Source organism: Macaca nemestrina, chromosome 8 (genome assembly GCF_043159975.1).
Source record: "Macaca nemestrina isolate mMacNem1 chromosome 8, mMacNem.hap1, whole genome shotgun sequence".
NCBI classification, from domain to species: Eukaryota; Metazoa; Chordata; class Mammalia; order Primates; family Cercopithecidae; genus Macaca; species Macaca nemestrina.
In genome coordinates, this window is record NC_092132.1 from 113,093,332 (window position 1) to 113,117,970 (window position 24,639).

At 41.3% G+C, this 24,639-nt stretch overlaps 1 protein-coding gene and 1 pseudogene across 4 annotated transcripts; both read right to left on the minus strand.

The window, feature by feature from the left end:
- Nucleotides 1-1,889: 1,889 nt before the first annotated feature.
- On the minus strand, nt 1,890-3,481 carry LOC105476539 (keratin, type I cytoskeletal 18 pseudogene; annotated as a pseudogene).
- Nucleotides 3,482-3,579: 98 nt separating this feature from the next.
- LOC105476540 (golgin A7) lies at nt 3,580-23,535 on the minus strand. Of its 4 annotated transcripts, none has more exons than XM_071068342.1 (6): nt 23,364-23,535; nt 22,966-23,098; nt 16,000-16,152; nt 8,560-8,661; nt 7,446-7,508; nt 3,580-4,986 (listed from the first exon to the last, which is right to left on the minus strand). In XM_071068342.1, exons 2-5 carry the CDS (start codon nt 23,074-23,076, stop codon nt 7,461-7,463), a joined length of 414 nt encoding a protein of 137 aa, XP_070924443.1. In that variant the 5' UTR covers nt 23,077-23,098; nt 23,364-23,535; the 3' UTR covers nt 3,580-4,986; nt 7,446-7,460. The 4 variants fall into 4 exon arrangements, with proteins under 4 accessions (XP_070924443.1, XP_011730853.1, XP_070924444.1 ...); XM_011732551.2 differs by having other exon boundaries at nt 23,313-23,461; XM_071068343.1 differs by lacking the exon at nt 23,364-23,535 and adding an exon at nt 23,242-23,348.
- Nucleotides 23,536-24,639: the final 1,104 nt, after the last annotated feature.

The window sequence follows — 24,639 nt, forward strand, 5'->3', positions numbered from 1 at the left end:
ACACATGAGGACGGGGATCACTTTGGCCTGTTTCAGTTGGTGTTTGCACTACAGAGTAGTCTCTGGTGATGTTACACTACAAGCCTTCTTGATTCATTTTATCTAATGAGTGAGAAGCACCTTTTTTCATATTGTTCTTGTAACTTTGATTTTACATAGAGAAATTCAGTAGCAAGAACTCAAATGAGTACCAAGTATGGTTTGTGCTTATTAGGTCCTTAGAGAATTTTGAAAAGTGGAAATTATCTGAAAATAAACTTTTATCAGAAGACTAAGTTAAAAGAATTAAGGAGAAATAGACTGCTAAGTTTTCCAGTTTCAATGATAGCTAGATTTAACGTTACACAGAGAACAATACAGGACAAAGTATGAGCAGAAGACTTATTTATTATTTACACTACCCAACTCAGAGGTTTCGATGCAATTCCTTTCCTTTCCCTGGGAATTCCTAATCTAGAATTAAAGGGCATTGGGATCCTCAAGGGTACTTATCTCCAGGCAAAAGTCCACTCTATTGGAGGTTAAACCACAGATATCTCCTCCCAGTTTTAGAAGACTTTACCAAGGGAGCACACAAATCACTGCCTATCAAAAGCCAGACAAACACTGCACTAATCCAGGTGTAGCATCGTAATTCTATTCTGATGTTAATGACCTGATGGGTCAACTTACCTCTTATTCATTTATTCATTTCGCAAATATGTGAGAGCTAAGTATCTGTAGCACTGTGTATGAGGATGCATGGAGTGTGGGGTGGACGCAAGGTTAAGTAGGAAACCACGTCTGCCCTCATGGAATGTACAGTCTCCTTTGTTGGGAAGGGGAAGGAAGCTGGTGAAGGGGAGAGGAGGTAAGTATAAATCACACATGGCACTAATACTCTGATTTCCTTTGACATTAAAACAAATAAAAAACAAAGATGTTACTCCTGGGAAACTGTAGCTTTAACTTATGCTAGGGGCCAGGGCTAAGTGGAATACGGAAGACATTTAATTGAGGTGTTATGACCTCTTTTTTGACTCCTGGCTATATAAGTATTATTTACTATGAGTTTCACTGGATAAGGAGAGACACTGAACATTTTAAAATAGGAAAATAAGCTTACAAAAGAAAGTTGGAATATGGACTGTAACTTCTAAGTTGTTAATTTTCTACAAATCTACCTTATTTAAAAGAAATGGAGTCTGGGCCGGGTGCAGTGGCTCACACCTGTAATCCCAGCACTTTGGGAGGCTGAGGCCGGCGGATCACCTGAGGTCAGGAGTTCTAGACCATCCTGGCCAATATGGCGAAACCCTGTCTCTACTAAAAATTGCACCACTGCACTGCAGCCTGGATGATAAGAGCAAAACTCCGTCTCGAAAACAAAAAACCAAACAACGGAGTCTGTATTTGGATTGTTTGTAATGCAATGCTTGAGGGGATGAGTAGCCCATTTGACATAATGTAACTATTACGCATTGCATGCCTGTATCAAAACATCTCATGTACACCATGAATGTAGACACCTATGTACCTAGAAAAATAAAAATATAAAAAGAACCCCACACTGAGTCATCAGGTGATCCAAGATAGTAACAATAACTGTGATGCCTTTTTCCTAATGAAACATGTCAATGTCTTATTTCTTTAAATATGTTTTTTAGGCCAGGCATGGTGGCTCAGACCTGTAATTCCAGCACTTTGGGAGGCCGAGGCAGGCAGATCACCTGAGATCAGGAGTTTGAGACCAGCCTGGCCAACATGGTGAAACCCCATCTCTACTAAAAATAAATTAGCTGGACATGGTGGTGGGCACCTGTAATCCAGCTACTTGGGAGGCTGAGGCAGGAGAATCACTTGAATCCGGAAGGTGGAGTTTGCAATGAGCCGAGATGGTGCCATTGCACTCCAGCCTGGGCAAAAAGCAAAAGTCCATCTTAAAAAAGTAAGTACATTTGTTAATTATCATGGACTATTCCTTGATTTTTTTTTTGACCTCTGAACTTTTTATTGGCCTCTTGCTCCCCAAAGGGTACCCTGCTTCTGCTGGCTTAATGTCTCAGAACTTTGGTGTCGCTGGTCTCAGACACCACTTTGCTATCCACTATCCGGTGGGTTGGTCTTTTGGACGGTTTGCATGGAGTGGCTGCCGTCCAGGGCATCACCAAGATTGAGGCCCTCGCCGTCTTCCAGCAGGCGGCGATAGGTGGCGATCTCAGCCTCCAGCTTGACTTTGATGTTCAGCAGGTTCTCGTACTCCTGGACCTTGCGCTGGCCCTCTGCCCAGGTCTGTGCCAGCTTCGACTCCAGGTGCAGCAGGATTCCATTGAGCTGCTCCATCTGCAGGGCATAGCGGGCCTCCACCTCCCTCAGGCTGTTCTCCAAGCTAGTCTTCAGATCTCTCATTGAGTCCAGGTTGATCTCCAAGCACTGGACTGTATGTCTCAGGTCCATGAGTGTCACCTCCGACCTTAGCAGACTGAGTGGTGACCACTGTGGTCCTCTCCTCAATCTGCTGAGACCAGTACTTGCCTAGCTTGTCTGGATTCCTCCGAGACAGCTCGTCCTATTAGGCCCTGATGTCTGCCATGATCTTGGGGAGGACTTGAGATTTGGGGGCATCTACCTCCACGGCCAACCCAGAGTTGGCAATCTGGACTTGCAGGTCTTTTACTTCCTCTTCGTGGTTCTTCATGAGAAGCAGTTCCTCAAGAGCCCCCATCTCTGTCTCCAGCTGCAGCGGAGTGACATTGGTGTCATCAGTGACCTTGCGGAGCCCATGGACATTGCTCTCCACAGACTGGTGCATGGACAGCTCTGTCTCATACTTGACTCTAATGTCATCAGCAGCAAGACGGGCATTGTCGATCTGCAGAATGATGTGGACATTGTCCACAGTATTTGCAAAGATCTGAGCCCTCAGGTCCTTGATGGTCTTGAAGTAATGGCCCCAGTCTCTGACATGGGGTCCCTTCTCCAGATACTCCTGGATTTTGCTCTCCAGCCTCCAGTTCTCGGTCTCTAGGCTCCTCACTCTGTCCAGGTAGGCCAGGTGGTCGTTCAGGCTTTGCATGGTCTCCTTTTTGTTCTGGATGCCCCCCATTCCTGCCAAACCCCCAGCCATCCCTGTGGCCAGGCCCCCAGACCCCAAGCTGCACCAGAAACTGGTGGAACAGGACATGGAGATCCGGGAGCCTAAGCCCCTAGTGCCTGCATAGATGCTGGCCGTGCTGCTGACCGGCCGGGTGCCACAGCTGGGTGGCTGGACAGAGCCCAGGGACTGGTAGTTGGTGGAGAAGGTGGAGCGAGTGGTGAAGCTCATGCTGTCCAGGGAAGAGAGGAGGAGGACAGGACTCAGGCTTTGTCAATGACAACTCCTTAATTTTTACTTGTAATATACCTGCTCTTGTAAGATAAAGCAGGTAAGAAATTGAGAGGTGTGACATAGAAATGTTAAGATGTTTATTTTATAACGCTAAGCTACATTGTATGGTACACTACTACAATTCCAGTATTATCTGCCAAATTTAGTGTCCTATCACTTACCACTTTACCATCATTTACCACCAAATCCCACCAAATATGACACAGAGACAATTTGTTTAAGAAAAGTTTTATTAATGTGTTAATATTTCAGCAAAGTTATTGCAACGGGTTGAAAAGGCAGACACACTATTACAGGCTGTAAAGTAACAAATGAGTTTTACACAATTAAAATATTAAACATACTTACGGGATTTGCTGAATGACTAACAGACCCATAAAAGAAATTAAATCTGAAAGACGAAATCCAGTATTAGCACCTACAATAATCTCTGACAGTGAAACTTTTAATGGTTTCCCTCTTCTAATGTATTTTTAAACTCTCTCCCAAATACAGCGCTCTCAAACCCCAAGGATAAACGAAAGGCATAAGCAGCCCCGATCCTAGGAATGTACAGCCAAAAGCAGAGCTACAGATAGGACTCAGACTTGAGAGTTCTACTGAGAAGTAACTTACTGTACTTGAGCCAATCATAAGATTTCTGTGCACTGAATACTGTATATGAGAAAATTCTGTGAGTCATAAGGTTTGCCGTAGGGATAGTTAAAAATTAGTAATATACAGTATTATTCCTATCAAATTTTTTTCCCATAAGTTATATTTATAACAAAACTATAATTAAAATATTTTTTATACCTGCTTATTCCATATCCAGGGACACAGCGGGAACACCTATGTGTTTGATGGTTTGGCATCCACTTTATTGTGCTTACTGATTTTTGTGATGAACAAGCAACACGCACCACATCTTTCCAACATTCAAGGTAATGCAACAATGACATCAAATTCTCCAAAGAAATAACTGGAAATTGCATTAAATACTGCTTTAATTAGGAATAATTGCTATAATAAAACAAATAACATTATACATAATTTTTTTCAAGGAGCTTCGGTTTGAGGAATTGAATAGTAGAAACAGATCTTAAGATTTGAGTCATGGTAAAACCGGCAATTCATTGAAATCTGGGAGATGCATTAGCAAAACGACAGCCACAGCCAACCCTCACCAAAATCCTGGAGAAAAGCATTTTATTAATTTAGGGCAACAAGATAGAACACTGGCGAAGATACGGCTTGTTGAGGTCTAAAGCCACCTGAGAAGCTGGCCCAAGGAATGAAGAGAACTAATGGTACGTACTGGTGGCAGATAATAAGCTTTACACTGGGCTAACCAACTGTGTTTTATTAAATGGCTTTGAATAAAAAAAAGTGAAATGCTTCACTGTGTTTTCTCAGAAACTAATCAAAAGATTACAGAGTCCTACACAATTTGGAGACACAAAGTGGATGCTGAGCGACTAGAGGTCACCTCAGGTGTGGAATTTTAGAAAGTTGAGTCCTTGGAGTAAATGGCACCGTGGCTCTGGCAGCAGATAGAAAGGAATGATGCTCTGGAGAGGAGGTAGGGACACTCTGCGGTCGGCCAGTGGATACATGAGGGGCCCGGCTGGAAGTGGGATCTGTAATTAGAGGGAGAAGTAAAGGTTTGAGAGAGATGCTGAAATAACTTGTAAAATCATTTTTCTTCCATCAACTGATATGAGCATATAACATGTGGCCTATGTTCTACTAACCCAGGATTTTATCTACTAAAATATCTTGGTACCATTTGTCTAAATGAGTCTACAGCTCAATAGTCTACAAATCTAAGTCCTAGATATTCAGATCTCTGACCAAGCACATCACCACGAAGCCAGGCTGCCTTGACTGCTGTCTACTAGCTGTTCGTCCTTGGGCCAGCAACTTAAGTTCTCTCTGCCTCGGCTTCCTCATCTGAAAAACAGGGATAACAATATCTACCTCACAGGGTCGTTGTGATGATTCAAATTAAGCATTCAGAATAGTGCTGGCACAGATGTGCCAACAAACATTAGCTGTTTTTATTATCACTAGTTGTGATGGAATAATCATGTATTCCATTTTATATAAAGATGGCAATTTTAATCCAGAGAGAAAACACCAGTGTATGTAACAATAAGAATGTGATAATAAAGATACATGCAAGATATTATAAAAATTAAGCTTAAAGAAAAGTATTTTTGTTTAAAGCTCCTTATAAAAATAAAGGCCATCCTCATGTTTGTGTAGTCTTTTGTTAAGTCACTAATTCCCACATATTACTTCAAATTGCAGACACCTTGCAGACTGAAGAAAAATGGAAGAATTGAATAAATTATGCTTAGAGTTTCCTCCCCTTCCCCAAGATCTCAGCCCACATTGCATCCTGGACCTTGGGAACACCTAACTCCAAAAATGAAATTGTGTTGAACAAAAATATCTGCATTCATGAAAAATGGTATCCAGAAGTTATTAATGTAAATCTTTCCCATTTCAAAATTCTAGTTATTTGAATATTGATAGATTAGCCTCTGGTGTGCAATTGCTCAAACCCCATACATCAGAAAAACACATGATTACACAATAGCTGCAAAATGAGTCATGACAAATGGGCTGTGCCAAGTTATCGCAGCTGCAACTGATATACAAACCATGGCATGGAACAAAAGCCACACAGAAGGTCACTGGTTGTTTGAGAAGTATCAGTTTGAAAATTGTCCGTGAGAAAGTGTATGGACAAGTAACACTAAGTGTTCCAAAACAAAGCCTTTTTAAGGAAACACAGCATACAGCAGAGGATGTCATGATTTAGATCTTTGGCTTTCAGGAATTCAGGTGACACATTCACTAGTGCTAAAGAAGGCAGCTCTGGAATGTTGCATGGCTTGCAGGATTGAATAAATCATACAGGATCAGACAAAATGTATTTTTTTTCTTTTTTTAAGCATTGAAAAAGAAGAGAAGGGGATAAACCTCTAGAATTATCTGATGAACTCTTCCCTTTCTCCATGTTCCTGCTGCTGCAAGTACTGAGAGGAAGTATGGTATAAAAGACAGGGGTTTTATGGTCAATCAGACTTGGGTTCATATCCCAATACTCGTTAACCGTGTGATTGTGAGAACATCATTTAATCTATTTGTATCCGAGTTTGCTCATCTGTAAAATGGGGAAATACTTTGTAGGGTTCTTATGAGGTTCAGAAGTACCATTTATACAATACCAGGCACACAGTAGGTGCCCTCAAAATGGTAGCTGTTATTAATGTTGCCCTAGGAAGACGTATGTTGGCTTTGGTACATTCTGTATCTGTGCTATTACCTAGTGACAGATACCCGTAAGCACAGTCAACTAGAAAAGTGCAGCAGCAGAACACTTTCTGTAGGAAGACCACGTAACTGAAATTGGCAGAAATAGTGAAGTGCTACTTCCTGTCACTTAGAAGGCTATGCTAAAGTAGTTATGGATTCAACGTGACTCTGCCTACAGATTCTTATTCGTATTAATTTGTTTCTTACTCATTAAAGGGCAGTATCTGGATATTTAAGGACATTAACACTTTAAACAAAGGAATGAAATTTATGTTTCTACTCAGTAGGTAAGGTTTCTTCCACAGGGGTCTGAAGCCACTTAAATATAATAAATGAAATATTCAGAATCTCCCTACTCCCCTCTGAAATGTTCCCTTTGCTTATTAAAGCCATTTGTCATACAGGTAGACATCTCTGAGCTCATTCTTATATGCAAAACCCACGTATTTATATGCCTATGATAGTTCTGAAATATTAAAACAAGCCAAGTAACTGCCATCCCCCATTCCCCCACCAAAGTAACAACAAAACCAGTCTGAACACAATACAGCAGGAAAAAAATCAGAATTAAATTCTCTATCACCAAACAGAACTTGGGCCGAATATACATTTTAAGTATCAAGCTAATACGGTGACTAGCTTAAGCTAACACAGCAAATATACCGCTATTTAACTGCGTGATTTAATGATTTATTTACCATGTGGGAAAGAATATTTATGCATCTTCTAAACTTGCAAAAATTGCATACAAGCCATATCATTTCATATTTACCTTTAATTCTACAGTTTATCTTCCACTGCTCATGCCTCTGTCTTCATAAATGGTAATTTCAATCTAAACAGCATGGCTGTTAAGAAAACACACTACAGGACACAACACATAAAGGGGACTTGGCAAGGTGAAGGGTGTGATCCGCAGACTTTGCTTTCAGTTTGCTTTGTTTATTTTTCAATTATTAAACTTTTTTCCTACTTAAGTGTGCTTTCTCCAATTTGCTGAATATTTTAAGAAATGTAATTACTTATAGTCCACCTATAGTTCCTTCCCAAACACTGATGATTTATGTTTTGAAAACAAAACAAATAAATTCTGAAAAGGATGCTTTATTTGTAGAACTAGGGAGTTCTTAACTGAGAATCCATGGAGGTAATGAATTCACGGATTTAAAAATACCCTGAAATTATATGAAAACTTTTTTCTTGGGAAAGGGTTCATGACCCCTGAAAGTTTATAACTATTGTTGCAGAGTATAATAAAACTGCTGAAATTATTATCAGCTGGAAGGCCTGGGCTTATGTGACCTAGGTTTTTAAAAAAATTTATTTACCCATTGCTCCAGTTATCAAGCTAAATTAGTTTTTTGCAATTGTATTTACCAAATTCACTTAGTGATTTTCAAAGCTTATTGCCTCTAAAAATATGCACAGTATGTCAAAGGTAATGAAATTATACATCTGGCAGCTGTAACTGATTTCAACTAGTCAGATGAACCCATGAAACTGCAATTCATTTGGATGACAAGTCTCACCACACATTATGAGTTTATCCATTTCAAAGGGGCTTCAGATTCAGGGTTTCTGCAGCTGAAATGCATTACTCAAACCACCCCCGTTATTACTACAAGATGCCCTCAGAACCACCAGGAAAGATGGTGACCAGAATAGTAAACAAACCACAGAGACCTGCACCATGCAATGGAAGGAGGGACATACTTTAAAATAAAAAATGTTGGAGACAGGGGATTTACAGTAGGTATGCAATTCACACAGAAACTACCTAGGGCAAATACAGGATGGGAGTTAAATTCTCTTTAGCCGATGCCAAACAATATCAACATTTTCTTGTTATAAATATTTAGACTTTCTGATCCGAACCAAAAAGATACAACTCGCAGTCCTCGCTCAATGGGGTCTGTCAGGAGGAGGCCTTGTGGAGCATAGATCTTCTCATTCTGCTCTTGAATGTATTTGGAGACTTTCTTCAAAACCTGACAAAAAGAAACACCACAGCTTTTTACAAACTTTGTCAGATTTCCCTTTAAGTGTTAGTGAGATCTCAAAATATTCAGGCAGTGGGAATTCGTTTTCAAGGCAAGTCACACAGATATTCACATGGTGGAATACAGCTGTGATTACTTGGCTCACAGGAGCTGCATATGACATATAGCAAAGTGTGAGGGACTCTTCCAGTCAAAAATATCTTCAACGCAATGCAAATAAATGCAAAAGCATACAATGGCACGGTGAGAACCAACCCCCTCCTTCCTACTTCCCAGTCACTTCAATCCTGTATGTGGAGAAACACACAGATGGCTATATACACAATGGCTGCTCATGCTTCTCTTTTCCTATTCATAAAATGCTGTTAATGTGACATCTTCTAAAATCAAGGACAGTTCTTGGCCTTGACTTTTACAAAACTTAAAGGACTGCTTCTCTCCTTTGTACATGTTCATCAATTTAAAGTAATGATAAAAGGCTGGCTTATAACAAAAGGAAGACCCATTATTTCAAAACTAAAAAGTTTATTTCCTTTGTACAGCATGTGGGCATTAGCTGCCAGGGAGTTTCTGATAAATACAAGTGTCTTATGTCATTTCCATGACTGCATGTAGTGCTCTTCTGCAGTTTGCTCATTTCCTAGACAGGAACCTCAATTTATAAGTTTAGTATTAAGCTTGTAAAAGTCAAAGCAAATGTAGACAAAAACCAGATAGGATACAAAGGAACTTCTGGAAATTGCCAAATCTCCAGCTTTAATAAGGGCAATTCTGAGACAGATAAGCTAGAAGAAAATAAATCTTAATAGCTACATCCAAAATCAAAGAGTTACATGTTTTATTTCAGGCTCGAAGTCATCATAACTTTTTTCTGGCTCTAATGTTCAAAGAGGCTTTGATCCAGTTCTTCAAATTACTATGTATTTCCTTAAATTCACACTATTAGCAAATGATAAAGTCACAAATGTGATCACAACTTAAAGGGAAAAAAGAACTGTATGAAAATAAAGTTGGAAATTAAGCAATGATTTAAGTGTGCCTTATATAACGTACAGACCAAACTAACAAATTAGGATGTCACAATTTAGATGCTCTGGTATACACTGATTTAGAATTTAAAACTCTACCTGTTTAATATAAAGAATTTTCTAATTGAAGAAAACTAAACAGTTTATTCAAGTTTTTTGGGGGGATAAAAAAATCTCATCTCATGTTTTATGCCTCTTTAAAAGAGCGTAAGATTATTAAAAGAGCAATCTGCATGGTTCTCATGTAATAAATTAGGAGTACTATTTCTAAAGAAAAGATTTGTTTTTTTCATCTAATTACCTGAAGCAATGCATGTATCATTCTCCTATTTTCAGCACTCAAAAGAATTTGAGCTGTGCTTGGTCTTTATGAGCAAAAAAATCCCTTAGGCACTATCTTCAACATCAGAGTTTGTCAATCATCCTAAAATAATGAATAGAAGGAAGTAGCCCATAAAGGTGCCCAACTAAGGCCTCTCAATCTTCTCTCCAATTTCCTTCTCAGCTCACCTGCCAGAATTGGAAACTGGAGACTCAGTCTCCCTTCACGCCAGTCCATTAATACTAAGGAAGACACTCAGAAAAAAGCCTGCATGGCTGGTTTCAAAGAAAGGATTCCTTCAGAACAGCTTTCCGTCTCCTTTCTCTGAGTACAGGTTACGAGCAAAGAAACAGCAACAGCATTCTTATATTTGGTTCAAGTATCACTTTGTTGGGCAAGTTTTCTGTTTTTTTTTTTTTTTTTATAAACTTTAGTAACATTGATATGCACTTGGGTATCAGTTCAGAAAGAAAACAATCAGTTTTCCTTTTTGTATAAGCTCTAAATCTTCTTATACTATTGTGGTGAAGGCAACACTCTCCTAAACAAGATGCTTTAAAACTCTTAGTCTCAAAATAAAAATAAAATACAAATTAAAACAAACAAACGATAAAAGTCTTAGTCTCTTTAATAGCGGAAAAGCATTAATATGTGTAAACTCATACCACAATCTCAGAAAGGACAAAGCACCATTCTCACCCCCAAGAAATCATATGTTGACATTTTATTCACACTTTATTATTTTTGGTAAATCAATGTCAAAGTAAACCATAATATTTAACAAAGTTATCTGTCACTCTCAAATCCTCAACAAAACTTCAATTTGTATAATATTTACAAAGTGAAACACAATCAAATCTTGGAAAAAACTACTGTCTTCCCTGAGGATATTCAACTGGAGAAAGCCTTCCAGCCCTTCAAGAAAAATAGCCTGATTGAGGCTAAGTAACACCACATCTTACTGTTTTCAGAACATATCCAAGTTCTCTCCTGTGCTCCTTCTAGACATTCTGCACATGGGCAGAAGGGATGTTTTCTAGTTCATGAACAAGGCAGAGAGATACTGAGAGGAGAACGTTCCACGAGCCCATTTGTTCCCTAATTATCATGGGTAGCAACAATAGAGAAATAACACTGAAGTCTTTATCTTCATTTTAAATCAATAAATAGCACATTATAGGGAAAAATGCATGATTGTTCTAGTGAGTTTTAAAGGCCTATTTACAATTTCAAAACATTTAACACACATGACAAAGTATAAGCACTGTTATATTTGGCTTACTGTTTGTAGACTAGGAATTTCGGTGTTTAAAACAATAGAGACTAAATGACTCAACCCCGTCCTTTCGTAAGTAGAAAATAATAGCACAAAAATTCCTGAGAGACAAACTGGGAAAGGGAGAGGGCAACTGTGCTTACATTTTAATCATTTTATCAAAACACAAATACACACTTCTATTAAAAGTATAGGTATATCATATCTTAACTATGATCATTCCAGTTATTAATTTTGCACAATCTAGTTATCCGTGTTCACTTTCTACAAAATATCACCTATTTTTAAAATGTGGCCATGCCTTAAATTTGGTTTCTGGATTGATTTTACTTGGTCTTTACTTGCTTTATAATATTTGCTTTATAAAAAGAAAAGGGCCTTGCTTAGACCTATAAAATAGGACCTTACACAATGTCTACAAATCCAAGCTAAAACACATATTGGGATCAACCAATTTCCATTGAATTTCTGGTATCAAGGACCATCTTCCAAGATTTCATAATTGGAAGGATTTTAATTGAGAGCTAAGTATTTTCAGCACCCAAATAAACTAGCAGCTGACTAAAAGATCACTTATACTTGAAAATAAAAAATCATATGTGAGTTCACAAATATCTGATTAAAACTTACATAGGTAACTTCATTAAAATCTATCTTGGCTGGCCACTGTGGCTCATGCCTGTAGCCCTAGCACTTTAGGAGGACGAGATGGGAGGATCACTTGAGGCCAAGAGTGCAAAACCAGCCTAGCCAACATAGTGAGACCCCATCTCTAGTTTTTTTTTTTTTTTTTTAAAAGTAATAAAGGCTGGGTGCTGGGTGTAGCGGCTCACGCCTGCAATCTTAGAACTTTGGGGGGCCAACGCAGGTGGATTACTTGAGGCCAGGAGTTCGAGACCAGCCTGGTCAACGTGGTGAAACTTCATCTCTACTGGCACAAGAATCACTTGAACCCAGGAGGTGGAGGAGTGGGATCGCACCACTGCATTCCAGCCCGGGCGACACAGCGAGACTCTGTCTCAATAATAAAAAAAAAAGAAAAAAGAAAAAAAAATCGACCTCAAGAAAACACTGTTTATTAAGCACTAACCACATGTGAAGAAAATTATGAATTCTAATATCCATTTTACAGTTGAGAGAATTCAGAGAGATTAATTTGTCCAAGATCTCATAATTCGTATAAACTGACTAGCACCCAATTACCAATTTCTTTTTACAAATGACATCAGTACTTCTATTTCAGCAAATATACTTTGACAAATACAATTAAAATTTTATCAACAAATGTAATGACAACTCAAGCCTTTTAATATTTTACTAAGCATGAATAAAATACTCAAGAGATGTGCTTCTACCTTAAATTAGCAATATTATGGACTTCTGTAAATAGCCATTCCGGATGATAAAGTTTCTACCCATATGAATTCAGCTTTACCCAACCCTCCTACATTCATGCCGACTATCAACATATCCCTTGGAGCTGGTCACCTCTTTGCACCTCCCCTGCTCCCTTCCTAGTCCAGGCTATCTCACTCTTGCCTGGACTTCTGTGGAGCTTCCTCACTTGTTTCCCTACTTCTATTCTTATGCCTTTTTTCCACAAAGCAAAGAGATCTCTTTAAAATGAAAATCTTGCTGGGCACAGCAGCTCATCCCTTTAATCCCAATACTCTGAGAGGCTGAGGTGGGAGGATCGCTTGAGCCCAGGAGTTCGAGACCAGTGTGGACAACACAGTGAGACCCTGTTTCTATTACAAAAATAAATAAAATGAAAATCTGATCACATCACTCTCTTAATACTTTGAGTAGCTTCCCACTTGCACTAAAAATAAAATCTATACTTCGTTCCATGAACTAGGCACTCCAAGCTACAGCTCCTGCTTACCTCTCCAAATCCACCTCCCATCATTCTCTGCCCCTCCTCTCCTGTGCATCACCTTCTCTCAGTTCTCAGGGTCCATCAAGCTCTCTGGGCCTTTGTGTATGTTCATCTTTCTGCCTTAATGCCCCAGGCTTTTCATCCTTCATGCAACAGCTTAAATGTCACCACCTCAGAGGCCTCTTTTGACCATACACCCTGGATTAGGTCCTGCCTATTATTTTCTACCACAGGCCAGTTCGTTTCCTTTAAGGCACTTATCATAATGTGTAATTTTGTTGTCTTTGTTTCCTTGTTATTATCAGCTGTCACCACTTAATTATGAACTCCACAAGGTCAGCAACCATGTTTGTCCTGTTCGGTTATGTGCCAGCACTTTGCTTAGCACATAGTAGGCTTTCCAATAGTTACTGAGCAAACAAATCCCCTGAGCCTTCACTCACTGAAAGTATTAGAGAGGAGATACACTGAAACAGACTGAAAGCTGACACTGAGCCTTGATAATTTCTGATTTTGAAAGTTAAACAGGAATGAAAGCTTCTCTCTGTGGTATTGATATGGAAGGGAAGAGCATGGTCCCTTTAAAAGGACACAGAAGCAGGCAGGTAGGGAAGTGCTGGGTGGAGAAGGGCGTGGTCCCTGGCTAGCACTCCACCTCCAGGCCTGTGCCCAGTAGGTGAAGACAGGCATTTTTGTTTTCCTGCCCAAAAGCTGCAAGTCCACTCTGGCCTGCCACGCCCCCATCCTGTGCCTATAAAAGCCCTGAGACCCTAGTAGGCAGGCAAACAGGCGGCTGGATGTCGAGAGGTGAACATTAGTGGAGGAACACACAGGTGGCTGGATGTCGAGAGGAACACACTGGCGTAGGAGCACACTGGCACACCGGTAGGCCATCAATTGGCAGAATCATGCAGAGTTTGGCCAGGATGGTTGGAGAAGAGTTCGGTCGTTGAGCAGCCTGACTCCAGGGGAAAACCATCTCCCTTCTGGCTCCCCCATTTGCTGAGAGCTACTTCCACTCAACAAAACCTTGCACTCATTCTCCAAGCCCACATGTGATCCGACTCTTCTGGTACACCAAGGCAAGAACTCTGGGATACAGAAAGCCCTCTGGCCTTGCGATAAGGCAGGGGTCTAACTGAGTTAACACAAGCCGCCTATGGACAGCTAAACTAAAAGAGCACCCTGTAACATATGCTCACTGGGGCTTCAGGAGCTGTAAAACATTCACCCCTAGACACTGCCGTGGGGTTGGAGCCCCACAGCCTGCCCATCTGTATGCACCCCTAGAGATTTGAGCAGCAGGGTACTGAAGAAGCAAGTCACACCCCATCGCACACCCTGCGAGGGGGGACAAGAGAACTTTTCCTGTTTCAACATGGGGAAGGATATAAATAACTATACTTAAATAGACCTGTTTATATGAGATGGAATTATAGTAACAGGATGGTAATGAAGAATACAACAGCATTTTCAGCCAACAGCTCCAAAAACTTTAGCTGCAACTATATGCACTCTCCACTACATGGAGTGTAAGACATTTCTATCAGATGGGGTATGATATATTCTTATAGCATTTCGTTTTCTGAGCACTGTCAGAATTTAGTGATATACCAGGGCTTACCGTGATTAATTTACAGTCATTTATTTAACATATATTCAATGAGTGCCTGATATACCCAAGGCATGGTGTCAGGCATAAAGAGGGATACAAAATGGTTAAGGCATTGTCCTCAAGAAAATACATACTTGAAAGGCAAATAAGACAAGAACATAAACTGCTACATTCCAAAGAAGAGTGAGGCAAGTGCCATAAAACAGATACAAATAAAATGTAGGGACACAAGAGAAGAGAAAGAATTCTGACTAAAATAGAGAAAAAGTTAGATGAAAGTGACACCCAAGGGACTGGTGGGATTTGAACCTGGGAAGATAGCATTCCAGGTGGAGAACCACAGTGGGTATGTTTGCTGACCAGTGAGGGATGGAGTTTGGCTGAGGGAGAAAGTGAAGGAAGGAATGGGAGGCAGCGCTGGAAAGGTAAGCTGCGGTCAGCTTGAGCAGGGCCTTGAACTTTACTCAGTGGTAAAACATGGGAAGCCAGGGAAGGTCTCTGACTTGGCAGAAGTAGTAAGGGAAGTAAATCTGTGTTTTATAAAAACAGCAGCAGATAATTTAGAAAAGCAAAAGGAGGGAAGAAATGAGACAAGTCACACTATTTCAATAGTCTAGGAGAGACAGAACAAGGGCATAACCTAGGATAGTGGCAGAGGAAATCACAAAAAGTGAATGACTGTGAAAATGAAAGATGTTTCAGTCTTTGAAAACAGATTAATTTTTCCCTCTTCTTCATCCCTCATGCCCAAAGATGGTATTGAAAAGACAGGGGTGCTACTGACAAAATGGGGAGGTGGGAGGTTTGACTTCTGGTCATCTTAAGTTGGGAAATAAGCAATTCAGGAGCTAGCAGCCAACTGGAAAGAGAAGGTAAGAACTCAGGTGGGAGAAGAGAGTGACATTTAGGGAAATAAAGTAAAAACATTCCCAGAAAGCTGAGTAGGAAGAGAACATAAAGATTTTCTACATTCTTCTTAAGTGTAGGCCAGTCTGAACATTGACACGTCAACTGCAAGTGGACATACCAACTGTAACCTGTTTTGAAAGACTCAGGACTATGTGCCTCTGTACATCGGAACACAATTTGAATGATAAATGCCCCTAAATATTTTACGGCAACTATCACCGTGTAAGCATCCATGTGTAATAAGCTTGCCTTCTTCATGATTTTAAGAGATTTTTGTGAAAACAAAAGTAGCGTTACCTTCTCATAATGAGTTTCCATGCATAGGAAGATGGTATATGCTGTTAAACAAGCCAAACAACCTTCGAGATATGATTGGCCACCAAGCTTCTCTGCTTCTGCATAAAGGTTATTTAGAGTTCGAACTGTTTCTTCAAACTGCTGCCTATCAATCTGTAGAGAAGAAAAGAATTTAAAAATAAGTTTTGGAAAAAAAAAATCAACTCACTAATGCATGCTATCAATAATGTATCTTGTTTTGTCACCATTCTTAGCCACTAGTTGACAATTTTTTTGGTGATTAAATCTGGGCCTAAGTTACCAAAACTGCTTAGTTTGTCTAATTTTATCCCTCTATAAATACTGGATAGCTTCAAGGCTCAATAAGGTACTTCTTTATTCTTTCTACTAAATTTCAAGTAACTCTAGACTTTGTTCCTCTTTCCATTCATTTAGATTCACATTTACTGAGCACCTACTATCAGATACTATGAAAAACCTCAAGATACAGCACTGTCTCAATCCTCAAGAGTTTCATTATGCAAGCAGAGCAGGTATGTAAACATAAAAATGCAAAAAGCTGGCCGGGCGCGGTGGCTCACACCTGTAATCCCAGCACTTTGGGAGGCCGAGGCATGCAGATCACGAAGTCAGGAGATCGAGACCATCCTGGCTAACATGGTGAAACCCTGTCTCTACTAAAAATACAAAAAAAATTAGTCGGCCGTGGTGGCGGGTGCCTGTAGTCCCAGTTACTGGGGAGGCTGAGGCAGGAGAATGGCATGAACCTGGGAGGTGGAGCTTGCAGTGAGCTGAGATCGCGCCACTGCACTCCAGCCTGGGCGACAGAGCGGGACTCCGTCTCAAAGAAAAAAAAAATGCAGTAAGCTGACAGGGTACAATCATATAGGCAAATATAAAGTCTAGTGGGGCACAAAAGCAAGGAGATATTCCCTTTATCTGGGAAGGGCAGGTAATCTTAAATTGAGTAAGTAAACACTGGAATTTACTAGGCAAGAAAAAAGTGACATTTTAGCAGAAGGATCAAAAGGCGTAGGTTCTATATTCTGTTTACTCAGTCTATCTCTTTTGAAGCAATTCTCTTGTTACTAAATAAGGTAAAATTTGTTAAGGTAAAATCTCAAGCTAATACACAATTTTTCACATCAAGTCATTCATTCTTATTACCTCTCTCTATTTGGTGACACCATTATCTTAAATTTACACTAATACTACTACAGGTTGAGCATCCCTGATTTAAATTCTGAAGTCAGAAAGGCTCCAAAATCTGAAACTTTTGAGCACTGGCATGACACCACAAGTGGAAAATTCCACACCTGACCTCATGTGAGGGGTCACAGTCAAAATGCAGGTGCACAACACATAGTTTATTCAGTGTCCCCAAGGGAAAAAGACCCTTCCAGCCCCCGTCAGCTGCCATGTACCTTTTCCATGCACAGCCAGATTCTCCCATGCAAGCACGCTCACAAAAGGTGGTAAGATGGTTCAGTGTACACACACTTTGTCTCATAAAGTCATTTAAAATATTGTATAAAATTACCTTCAGGTTATACGTATAATAAGGTGGATATAAAACATAATGAATTTCATGTTCACACTTGGATCCCAACCCCAAGATACCTCATTAGTATAAACAAATATTTCAAAATCTAAAAAAACCCCCAAATCTGAAATACTTCTGGTTCTACATATTTCACATAAGAAAGAACCTGTACTGTCATCCATCGTTTCACTCCATCATCTGCTTTTACTTTATTCTCCCAGTATTACTTTACTGTCTTCTAATAGTACTTTGTATAACAGATTTCAAATTTTGCTACTTCATCCTAGGATTTTCAAGGCCCATTAGGAGAGCATTCATCCAATACTGCCATTATCTGTCTGTACTCTAGGCCTTCTCTCGCATAAGGATTCCCTTATTTCTAAAATTAGTAAATACTTACATATGAATTCTCTCTTTTATGAAGTCTTTATTTAAAGACTTTTTTTGTTTGGCTTTTTTTTTTTTTTTTCCTTTCCTGGTCTCTGCGAACCTATTAAGTCTTGCTTTATAATAGAAATAGACTCAGAAAAAAAAAAATTAGGCTAGAGATGAAACCTCATCTCTACTAAAAATACAAAAATTAGTAGGGAATGGTGGTGCACGCCTGTAATCCCAGCTACTCGGGAGGCTGAGGCACGAGAATCACTTGATCCTGGCACCAGAGGTTACAGTAAGCCAAGACTGCGCCACTGTACTCCAGCCTGCGTGACAGAGTGAAACTGTCTCAAAAAAAAAAAAAAAAAAAAAAAAAAGATTGGCTAGGGTACACAATCTAGTACCCTAGACTGAGCTAGTGGCATGATGGCTCATGCCTATAATCCCAGCATTTGGGAGGCTGAGGTGGGTGGATCACTTGAGCTCAGGAGTTTGAGACCAGCATGGGCAACATGGTGAAACTCTGTCTCTACTAAAAATGCAAAAATTAGCCAGGCGTGGTGGCGCATGCCCATAGTCCCAGCTACTCAGGAGGCTGAGGTGGGAGGATTGCTGGAGCCTGGGAAGTGGAGGTTGCAGTGAACCGAGATCTCACCACGGCACTCCAGTCTGGGTGACAGAGTGAGACTCTGTCTCAAAAAGAGAAAAAAAAAATCCTCAACATACAGTATGAGCCCTACTATTCCCAAGAACATAATCTTTTTTTTTTTTTTTTTTTTTTTTTTTTTTTTGAGACAGAGTCTCACTGTGTCACCCAGGCTGGAGTACAGTGGCACAATTTTGGCTCACTGTAACCTCTGGTGCCAGGATTAAGTGATTCTCGTGCCTCAGCCTCCCGAGTAGCTGGGATTACAGGCGTGCACCACCATTCCCTACTAATTTTTGTATTTTTAGTAGAGACGAGGTTTCACCATGTTGGCCAGGCTGGTCTCAGACTCCTGGCCTCATGTGATCCACCCCCCTGTCCTCCCAAAGTGCTGGGATTACAGGCATGAGCCACCTGCACCTGGCCCCAAGAACATCATCTTTCAAAGTGTAAAAAATTCATGACCATCCTTAAGCTATGACAATTCTTTAAGTTAGAAGCAGTTGTTGTCATTGTTTTGTCCACTGTGTGGAAAATGTGAGGAGTCAATGAGCTAGTGGCATGCATGAATTTAATGTAACCTTTAAAGTGGTGTTGGCTCGACCCATTTTTCAAAAGGAGTTAAATTTCCAGGAATATTAGAGATTTGGACAAAGGCTAGGTGGGTCAAGACGGCCTTTAAGCGCAGGGGCAGTGTTTCTTCACTGAGCTACCCCTTGAAGATGTGGTGTCAAGGCTGGTCATCTGGGAAACTGTCAGAGTTCTCATTCACAAAAACAGACTGAGAAGAGCTCAGCAAACAAAAATGGTAAGCGGTTATGTTCACCTAATTATGCCTTCAGTTTGTCTACCGATAAGTCCACAAAAGTCTAAATAATTCCAATCACATTTGATGTGCTTATAAGTCATTGAATTATTTATGTTTCTTTACAATACAATTCAAAATTCAATGGGATTCAACCCAGAAACATCTTATTTCTTTCATATTAGAATTACTATTTATCCAGGAAACCCTAATTATTATTATTTTTTAAGTTTAGAGACAGAGTATCGCTATCTTGCCCAGACTGGTCTTGAACTCCTGGCCCCAAGTGATGCTCCTACCTCAACCTCCAGAGCAACTGGGATTACTTGGGTGCAAACCATCATGCCCAGCCAGAAACACTAATTCTTATGCGTTATTCTGAGACTACAATGCCTTATAGGATAGAGGTAAATCATATGTCAGTTAAACAAATAATAAAAAAAAAAGGTTAATAAAAAAATTTAAAAAAAGGATAAACGGTTAAAGTAAATGCCAACACATTTTTGAAAGGTTATTTTAAAAAAGCGAAATAAAGGGTAAAAATCACAGAAGGCATCAGTAAAGGCAAACAACAAACTTCACAAGAAAGGGCTCAAGAGAACAAATGTTGGCATTTGTATCTCACTACCTTTAGGTTATGAAAAACAGTGGCCAGTGTTCTCCCTTAGGTTCCTGGACACTGATACAGGAGCTCTATCAAAATTTAGATATATGAGAAGTCAGAGCCAAATAAAATCTGGACCCACAAACATCAAAAGTCAGAATGGAAAGAGAAATCAGGCTCATTTTCTCAGAATTTTTGTTTCGTGTTGAACTACATAGTAGAAAGCATGGTGAAGCCTGCAGTGATCACGTATCAAGGGTGGCAGGTCAATGGTAATTACTAACCAGAAGGGGAGACATATTTTTAAAGGGAAATAAGGGAACAAATGCCTCAATTACAGTTCACTCATTCTTCTACCCAGACCAAGGGTAACTAAGGTATCTGTATTTTGGCTAATGAGAATAAAGCTTCCTTTAAGGAACTGTTCTGGCAACAAATCGCTTAAGCATCAAAGTAGTACATTCTAAAAGCCAGCAGAGAAAATGAACTTGTTAACAGACAGAACCTATCCTACTCCCAAATTAAAGGGCACAAATGTGTGTGTATTTTTTAAAAAAATGCTTTAAAATAACACAGAACACTTGCATATTAGTCTCTTTCTCTATTACGTTGCCAAGTGCGATGTTCTCACAAAAAGAAAATCAGCTCCAACGGCAGAGCAATCAGTAAAATTTCTAGGGTAAGTAGTAGAGAAACAGAAACCTTTCAATTTTTCATCAAAGCAAGGAAAGTTTAAACCTGTAATTTAAATTTAATCTCAACACACACACACACACACACACCCATACACACACAATCAAAGCTTTTCTAGTGGTTTAAAGCATAAGCTAGTGTTTTAACCCAAACATTTAAAAAGAAAAAAGAAATTCACAGGCACAATTGAATAGTGCCATGTAACATTCCATATAGTACTCAGTACCACAGGCAGTTCTGGGCTACACAGAGTCAAAGAGGTAAAAGGACTCCAGAATTTAGAAACATCAATTTCCTGAGAAGAATCAGTGGAGCACTGTAACTACATTGTGCTTTTGTAGTTAGGTTACAAAATAAAGGCTCTGCCACACACAGAGTGGAAGGCTAATGTCTGATTCTGCGTACACACATTTGCTCAAATATGAGGTGTAAGTGTTGCTTTAAAACCTTAAAGCAAAGGAATCTTTAATGTCCAAATAATGGCGGTAAAAAAAGAATACTTTATATTCTGATTTTGAAGTACATAAAATTGTATGTCATAATCTCCATGAGAGGCTTAAAAATAAAACATTTGATTGATTCCATGTAAATCTTTTTATTTTATTTATTTTTTGAGACAGAGTCTTGCTCTGTCCCCCAGGCTGGAGTACAATGGCATGATCTCGGCTCACTACAACCTCCGCCTCCCAGGTTCCAGAAATTCTTCGACTTCAGCCTCCTGAGTAGCTGGGATTACAGGTGCCCGCCACCACACCTGACTAATTTTTGTATTTTTAGTAGAGATTGGGTTTCACCATGTTGGCCAAGCTGGTCTTGAATTCCCCACCTCAAGTGATGCACCCGCCACGGCCTCCCAGAGTGCTGGGATTACAGGCGTGAGCCACCGCGCCCAGCCTGATTCCATGTAAATCTTACCTTGTAAAACACATCAGCTGTGATGTTAAATTATTTTAAAACAACATTCAGTAGCTCTAACCAACTGGCCACTTGCTGAATTTCTAGCTCTTCTAACCACTGTGGATAGTTCCACCTACTGTCACGCTGAGTTAACTCATAACATAGTTGACAAGATACTGCAGCATTTAAATGGCATTTCAGAAACAAGTCACCTCACCATCTTTTAAAGGCATATTTGATCAATTTGCAATTCAAGAAACATATTTGGGCCACTAATCTGCCCATGGTTATGTCAAACTGAAGGAAACTATCATGGATCATTGTTGATTTCCCAACCATGGCAATCAGGCAGTGCAACCCACCTCACTGTAAACTGTCTGTAAATAACTGCTACACATTTCTCTACACAGACTCATCCACACCTACTTATCCCATGACCAGCATCCCTCAGTCCCACACCCAACGAATGCCTAATCACCTCTCAGGCCCTCGCCCTCCCTGTCACAGAGGAGGGAGCCACAAAACCTGCTTCCAGCTAACCAGAAATTGATCCCTGAACAGGAAACACAATCTACATGACATGGGTCAAGACCAAAAGAATCTTTGGTTGAGTGTACATATGTGGGCACACAAAAACACAGGCAGGCACGCACATACTCCATTACCTCTACAAGATACAATGGTTTTTTAAAAAAACGTTTGCTAAGTCTGAAGGAGAAGCAAATTCCATTCTTACATTTTTGCATGCAATGTTACCCAAAGGACCTACATCCTGATGGCCATTTTGATATGCAAGACAAAACACGTGGCTCCCAGTGAATGTGATAAGTTTAAGGCCTTGTTCTGAGATATTTTCCTGTCCAGGCCTATCTAACGCTCTACGTCTTTAAGGTTCCAAGAAAGCCTAAATGCACCGCCTGGCAATGCACCTAATAAACCCTTTCAGTCAAACAGTGCGGCCAGCACAGAGGCAGCAAACACCAGTTATGAGAATGATGATGATTTATCTTGCGCGGAGAGGTAGGAAGATATAGCTTAAAACCTGGTGGCTGAGGTGGCCTGGAGCCTCAGGAATTGGCTCCTCAACGCTGCCGACAATTACCCGGGGTGGGGATTTGAGGGAGTGCAGCAGGGGAAGACAGCTGGATCCAGATTCCCGGCACCGGGCAACAAAGTTCCATAAGGTCGTCAACCCCGGCGATCGGCGTATATTATTCTTGCTCCTCCAAACACCTGTCTTGCTTAGTGGCTCTCTTCTTACACCTTTGGCCAAGGCCCCTTCTGTGCCTGGCCCTCCCCAGAACTGCTGGATCCTCAACGGCCCGGTTGTCGCCCACACCCCTCCCGTCCCCGGTGAGTCTCTCTCCCTCGCCAGAGCAGGCGTGGGGAGCCAGGTTGCGTACCCGGTTCTCCAGCTCCGCAGGGAACTTGGTCTGGAACTGGCAGCGTGTGCCACTGCTGTAGTCTCGCTGAATGAACACCTTTCCGGACACCGGCGCCTGCTGCGGCCTCATGGCGAGGACTGGACACCCCGCGCTGCGGGGTCGGGGGAACACCAACCGCGGGTCAGAGCCCCGGCCTGGACCCGGGACTCCGACCCGCCAGTCCCTCGCCCCCACTCGCCGCCCAAAACAGCCCAAGGCCTCCTCTGCCCCGCTCCCCTTCACCCATGCTGTCACCGCGGGCCTTAGCTGCCGCCTGGCCCAGGCCCCGCGCCCCCCAACAACCCGGTTCGGCCCGGGAAACAAACCCGCCTCCTCTGCCCTCCAGCTGCTGTCGCACCGCCTTCGCCGTCACTTACGTCCTGCCGCAAAAAGCCTCTTCCCCGCCCCTCAGCTCCGCCTCCTACCTCAAGTCTGGGACCCACCCTCTCCTCTGGCCGTAAAGCCACCCTGCCGAGGCTGCGCGCTGCGGGGCTGGGCCGAGGAAGGGAAACGGTGTGGGCGGGGCCAGGGCCGACCCCGCCTTCCGCCCTCGGAGATTGTTTCCGGAAGGAGAGAGGCGGGGCGAGCTGTGGGGCTGCGGCAGGCGCGAGCGCGCGGGGGTGTGAGGGACGAAGTTTCCTGGCTGTGTCACTTGTGGCAGCTGGTTCCCTATCGCTGATTGTGAGGGGTTATTTTCGTTCTTGATTGGACGTTGCCACTTACGTGTGGGTTGTGCCACCCAATCATACGTAAAACGAAAAACAAAACATAAAGAAAAAACAACACCCCATCCCCAAACCCTCAAACACAAACTGCTCATCGTGTTCAGAAGTAGAAGGGCTCTGGGGATGGATCCGTTTGGTCCCTAGACTCGTAAGAAAGGGTCAGGAAGTGAGGACGAAGAACCTGCGTGGGCCCCAGCGTTGGCCGTCCCCGCCCCTTCCCGACCCTTCTTTGGGGGCGGCTTTCCTCTCACCCCACGTTTCCACCCAGCTCCCATCCACGCCCCTCGACGGCGGCTTTCCTCTCACCCTCATTTCCACCCAGCCGCCACCCATGCCCCTCAGGTGACCCAAGGGGACAGACAAGCAGTTCTGCCCTCGTTGCCCACTGGCCCCTACTTTACTCAGCATCTCTTTGCAAGGCAGCCAAAGAAACCCCACCTTACCTTGTCTCCTGCTAATACAACCTTTCAGTACCATGTCTTATATATTTAATACAGTTTAAATATCCTGCCTTTTAAATATGAAAAATTCTCCCATTGTGTTTTAAAAACAGCTTTTTCGAGATATAAATGGCATACAATAAACCACACATATTTAAAGCAGTGGATTTGATAACTTTGGACATATGAATACACCCATAAACCATTGTCACAATCAAGATAGTAAAGCTCCATTGCCCTGAAAAGGTTCCTTCAGCTCCTGTGTAATTCCTCCCTCCTGCCTCTCCCCAGACCCCATTTCCCAGGCACTGATCCACCTTCTGTCACTATACATTAGTTTCATTTCCTTGAATTTTATATAAATTGAATCATATAGTGTGTACCCCCTTTTTTGCCTGGCTTCTTTCACATAGACTATTTCGAAGTCCATCTGTTGTTGTGTTATCAATTAATTCATTTCTTTTTGATGCTGGATAGCTATTCAATTC